The 5881-nt window shown below is 37.5% G+C and overlaps 1 protein-coding gene across 1 annotated transcript in view; it reads right to left on the bottom strand.

The window, feature by feature from the left end:
* The window catches only part of LOC107718081 (TGF-beta receptor type-1-like), a 56874-nt gene that overhangs the window by 19228 nt on the left and 31765 nt on the right, over positions 1–5881 (bottom strand). The window contains exons 3-4 of the mRNA XM_016525028.1: positions 4859–5098; positions 3266–3496 (exon numbers count right to left, since the gene is read on the bottom strand). Coding sequence (XP_016380514.1) covers positions 3266–3496; positions 4859–5098 — 471 coding nt within the window. The remainder of the gene's footprint in view (positions 1–3265; positions 3497–4858; positions 5099–5881) is intronic.

Genomic DNA, 5881 nt, shown 5'->3' with positions numbered 1-5881 from the left:
ATACCCTTATAATGTATTATAAATACGGGCTTCATAGAAAGTGTTACCAAAAAATCTTTTGACTGAATTTTTCTTCGACCAAACCCCATTCCACAGCCATACCTGTAACACACCCAGTTTAAGAGCAGTTTTTTTCTTCTTGTAAATAGGAGCGCTTGTCCTCCTAATTAAAAAAATTTAGGAGCACCTTCTAATCAATAATAAAATCAAAAATTTCAAAAATTTGCCTTTCTAATACGAGATGACATTTGACTCAAAGTGATTTACAGGGGCATTCTTTGTAAATTTTGTAAATGCATTTTTCTAATTTTATTAAAATGTATGCAGTGTTTCCTCTAGGATTTTTTCCAGCTGTGGTGGCAGGACGATTCCCAATGGACCATGCCCCCTCCCCACCCAAGAATCACGTGCACTCAGAATTGAATTTATTTTAACTAAAAAAGACAAGTGAATAGTAAAAAATAAAATAAGAACAAATAAATTAATGACAATCAATAGCACAAACAAAAACAATAACAAGATACAAATTAAATTAACAGTACTTAAATTTTTTCCGTTAGGTCTAACTATAATCTATTCATCTGTAAAATAACACTGGATAGTCTTCACTGTATAATGAAAGACAGCAGCAGGTTTATTTACACTCTAAAAAATGCTGGGTTAAATACAACTCAGCGCTGGGAAAAATATGGACAAACCCAGCGATTGGGTTGTTTTCAACCAACAGTTGGGTTAAATGTTTAACCCAACCTTCTGGGCAGTAACCCAACCACTGGGTCAAAACAACCCAGTCGCTGGGTTTGTCCATATTTAACCCAGCATGGGGTTGTATTTAACCCAGCATTTTTTAGAGTGTAGGATGCTGTCTCTTTAAGACCTCATGCAGGATCTAATATACTGTTACACAGGGCTCTATGCTTACTTCTCTTTTTAGGAGTGCTTGTCTTCCTCATTAAAAAAATTTAGGAGCACCTTCTGATCAATAATCAAATTCTGATAAAAAATTAGCCTTCCTAATACGAGGTGACATTTGACTCCTTAAAGTGACTTACAGGGGTATTTTCTTTTTACTTTTTGTAATGGCATAATTTTCATCTGTCAAATTCAAAAATGTATGTTTATAAGTTTTTTTAAATTTCTATTTAAAACAATATAATAAGAAGTAGAATAAGACAAATAAGTTGCCAATCATATGAAATTAGTATTAATAAAAAATATGAAGAAATTAAATTATTTAAATAACCAAAATTATATGCTAAAAATGAAACTAAATCCGCCAGCAGTTGGCGGCAAGTCACTGATTTTATCACTGAATCATTCATTCAATTCGTTCGAACGGCTGATTCATTAATTATTTAAATAACCAAAATTATATGCTAAAAATGAAACTAAATCCGCCAGCAGTTGGCGGCAAGTCACTGATTTTATCACTGAATCATTCATTCAATTCGTTCGAACGGCTGATTCATTCAGGAATTAAGCAAGTGACTGTCTTTATGAATGGGTAATCATGAAGTCACTCGATTCGTTCAAAAACGCACTTTTAATCATGAATGAAACACCGCTGTGTTTGCTTTCAGAGATGCGCAGCGGCTGAGCTGTTACTTTATTTGGAACTATTTTCGTTGATGAAATAGAGCAAAATCAGGCAGTACTTGTTTATTGAACTGTTGTATTAAATCAATATCACATTTGCAAACTCCCTTAACAACTATTAAAAGCTGCCACTCTCCTTATCGCGATCTGTGGGCGTATAGAAAATGAAAGCGCGCGAGTGAGTTCTCAAGACTCAAAAGCACATGCAAATGATAAGTTCCGTCATCTGTCATCGCGTTATAAGCACGGAACCTGCGGGAATGAGTAGAATTATTATTAATAGCACCAATCCCGCGCCGAAATTCAAGTCCTGTCCTGCTCTGTGTTCTCTGCTAATAACCCGACTGTGAATGATGCGAGCAGCATTATGTTGTCAGTGAGAAGCTGCAGCCGTGGTGGGGATGATTTGTGGTGTGCCGGCAGAACAACAACAACAACGCGCTACATGTTTCTTTTCCCTTCATTTTTTCCAATTGACGGAAATCCATCGTAGCGACGGACAACTTTAATCCTGTAAACTGTAAAAATAATTAAACCTTTTTTTTTTAACAGAATATTTACTAAAAACAGCCAAAAGCAATTGAAAACAGTGCTTATTATCTATTGACAAAACTATCAGAAGGTTTGTGATTGGACACAACTACCACTGATAAAAAGACGGTTCACCCAAAAATGTTATCTTTCATCATTTGCTTACCCTCATGTCCTTCCAATCCTGTATGAATTTCTTTCTTCTGTTGAACACAAAAGAAGCTATTTTAAAGAATGTTGGGAACCAAACAGTTGACGCTAGCCACTGACTACCATTGTATTTTGTTTCCATACTATGTAACTATGGTACCGTCAACTGTTTGGTTCCCAAACTGTTTTTTCTTTTGTTCTAAACTCATACAGGTTTGGAACAACTTGAGGGTGATAAATGTTGACAGAATTTTCCTTTTTGGGTGAACTATCCCTTTAATTGGGTAAGCAGGTAGTCTATCACTAATGTACAGGGTTCCTAGTCCATTTGACCGATACATTTCAGTGACTTTTTCTAATAACTGGTAAGGGATTTTAACAAATACTTTTATTAAGATCACTGGGGTGAATTCTCACATACCACATCCTTGTGGTTTATATTTTTAAACAGTGTGCAAAAGTTTTCAAAAAGAAGAAAAAAAAATTGAATGTGGCTTAATAGATGATTTGGCTTTCAATTATCACAATGAATAATACAGGTTGCCTTCAACTGAAAGACTGATGTTACTACACTGGCTTGTGAAGTTCTACTCTACACAAGAATTCACAAAAAGCAAATCTAATCAATTAAATATTTTAGAGCAGTGCAGAAATCAAATATTTTTTAAAAATTACCTAGAAAACTTAAAAAATAAAGATAATAATAATAATAGAAAACTTTGCTTACAAAACTTTTTACAGATATTTGTACAGAAATTTTTCCATGATTATTTCCACAACTTTTCCAGGCCTGGAAATCACAACATTTTAAAATTCCCTGATATCCCTTTAGAACCCTGACTGTAAAATACTGTATATACAGCAGAATTGACTGATGACATCACAAACAGAAATGTGAAACACTACCCACATAAACACACGTACGCTGGAAAGCAAATGAAGTTCGATCAAACTAAATGGCACTGAACTGCTTTCATTGTTGTCTGACCTTTGTTGTCTGCAGCAATAAAGCCCAGGATGTTCTCATGACGAAGCATGACAGTCTGGTAGATCTCTGCCTCACGGAACCAAGAACGCTCCTCTCTGGAGGAGAAGATCTTTACTGCCACCTCCTCTCCACGCCAGCGGCCCCTCCACACCTCTCCAAAACGACCCTTCCCTATGCTCTCCTGGAGGATGATAGTCCTGGCAATAGTCCTCTGCACTAGCAGTGGCAAGCCTATAGAAGACAAGAAAAAGCAGTCAGGGAAACTCCATTTCAGGCTTCAAATCATACTTCATATGTTGCTTGGAAATTCAATTTTGTCAGAATACACAGCAATGTCTACTGTCTATATAGAAAGATGCTCTCTGGCCTCATAATGGTGTAATTACGGCATCTGCCAGCAGGGGAGCCATGCAAACACAGCCATGAAAACCAGCCAAACATTGAACCCTCGACGTATGTATACTATGCACAATGTTTGATTTGAGATCATGACAGTCATCCAGGAGCTAAAAAACAAATATTTCATCTGAGGCACTGCCAAATATACAGTCTTTCTTGGCTTGGACAAAACGCAATGATGACAGCTTCTGGACTAAAGATATAGCCTGCAGTGATTCCAGCTTGGCTTGAGGCTCATAACACAAGGAAAGCATTAAACTGTCAGTTTACACTAGAGCCCGACCGATATGGGTTTTTTGGGGCCGATACCGATACCGATATTAGGGGGTTAAAAAAAGGCCGATACCGATATATCGGCCGATATTCTTTGTGTATATTATAGTACAGTACCAGTCAAAAGTTTGGACACTTTCCCATTCGTGTGTCCAAACATTTGACTGGTACTATATATAGAATACAGTATATGCATAAACAGAATATATATACATAAACACATTTTTTGCAATGATCACTCAAATGTGGTGATCAAACACTTATAATGGTGACAGAGATATGTAAGGGCATTTAACAATTTAACAATAAACTTTACTATCCAAAATGAGTCTGACATCAGTGCACTGAACAGTAAAGTTGAACTTTAATTCAATTCAATTCCATTCAACTTTATTCCGCACGCCGTTACGGAGATATGGCCGTTCAAAGTTTCAATGGTTTTCCATAGACTTAAGCTTTAAAGCGTTTCATCCAGGTCGCCAGTAGCAAACAATGGAGCACGCTCTGCTGGACAAACTAAGTAATTACACCATTTCAAGCATTTTATCTGCATTATATGTTCTGTAAAAAAAATTGTCATATCGGCGGCATATTCGCCGATACCGATATATCGGCGACAGGCTCATATCGGCCGATAATATCGGCAAAACGATATATCGGTCGGGCTCTAGTTTACACATCCTCAATTGCTCCCAAGGGGCTCTGAAAACAAAGGGAATGAAATTGGCTTGAGCGTACTTTGGGGTTTATGATGGGTATTACAAGAAAAACAACCAGCAAATACATAAAAATGAAAGGGAATTCGATGATTTGATGAGAATCTTTGCATAATAAGAGGCATAAAAAATGGTTCAACTTGATTCTTTGAAAGCAGAAAAGGGAAACAATAATAAGCTAATAGTAGTATGATCTGTTAAATACCTGAGCCAGATCCAGAAGTGGTCATGTCATAGATAAGGTCCTTCAGCTTGGTGCCGTCAGCAAGGAACGGGTGGTCCATAGTGGGGTCTTCCTCACTTGGCACACGTTGGTGGATGATGGAGCGATTATGGCACATGTAGAAGATCAGCACCAGCACGAAGCTCAGTACGCAGATGGGGACAGCAATCACTGCGGCCAAAGCTACGGGACTCAGAGACTGGGGTTCAGTGTCAGGCAACTCTGAAACAGGAAGAAGCAAAGCACATGCTTTAGGCTGTAAACCAGTGGTTCTCAATCAGGGTTTTTTTTTTAATTTAAACATTTTTTTGAATTTATACATATACAGTATAGAAATCGTGCAAAATCACGAACATCATTTCTACCAAGGGGGCCTGAGTCAACATGCTGTTCAGGCGGCCCAGAAACCATAGCGGCGCCCCTGACTGCAGGTTACATCAAAGATTCAAATAACTTTTTAATAAAAAATCAAAACATACTGTACAAACTGATGAAAAAATTAAGCAACAAAGCTGGCTTGAAAGAGCCAAGCACTTATGTCTCTAGCATCATTGTGAAGTGGAGACCATGAAAGCTATATACTCATTAATAAACGTCCCTATCTGTGACGCAAGAGCCAGTGTGCACGCCAAGGTTTTCAGATTATTGCAGGATGCAACGCATCCTTCATATATAAAAGCCACATGGAAATGTATTGACACAATGGGTCTTGCACCTGTGAGCTCAAGGACACCACAAAAAATGACTCAATCAAGTGACACACCGTCAAAGAATCACGGGATTTGGATGCACTTATAAAAGCACTATATTGCACCACACAATATAATCTAAATATGAACTTGGGTATTGCGCAGTGGCGGCTCGTCGGTTTTAAAATAGAGGAGGCACACTAATTGTATTGGTCTGGGATCCCTGCCGATTATTATTATTATTATTTGCTTAACCACTTTAAAATGGCTTTTTGGTTGCTTTTAGTCAGAAAACGACATACATACAGCAAGATAA

This window comes from Sinocyclocheilus rhinocerous, unplaced genomic scaffold (assembly GCF_001515625.1).
Source record: "Sinocyclocheilus rhinocerous isolate Xijiao unplaced genomic scaffold, SAMN03320098_v1.1 scaffold480, whole genome shotgun sequence".
NCBI classification, from domain to species: domain Eukaryota; kingdom Metazoa; phylum Chordata; class Actinopteri; order Cypriniformes; family Cyprinidae; genus Sinocyclocheilus; species Sinocyclocheilus rhinocerous.
This window is presented reverse-complemented; position numbering and strand designations above follow the sequence as displayed.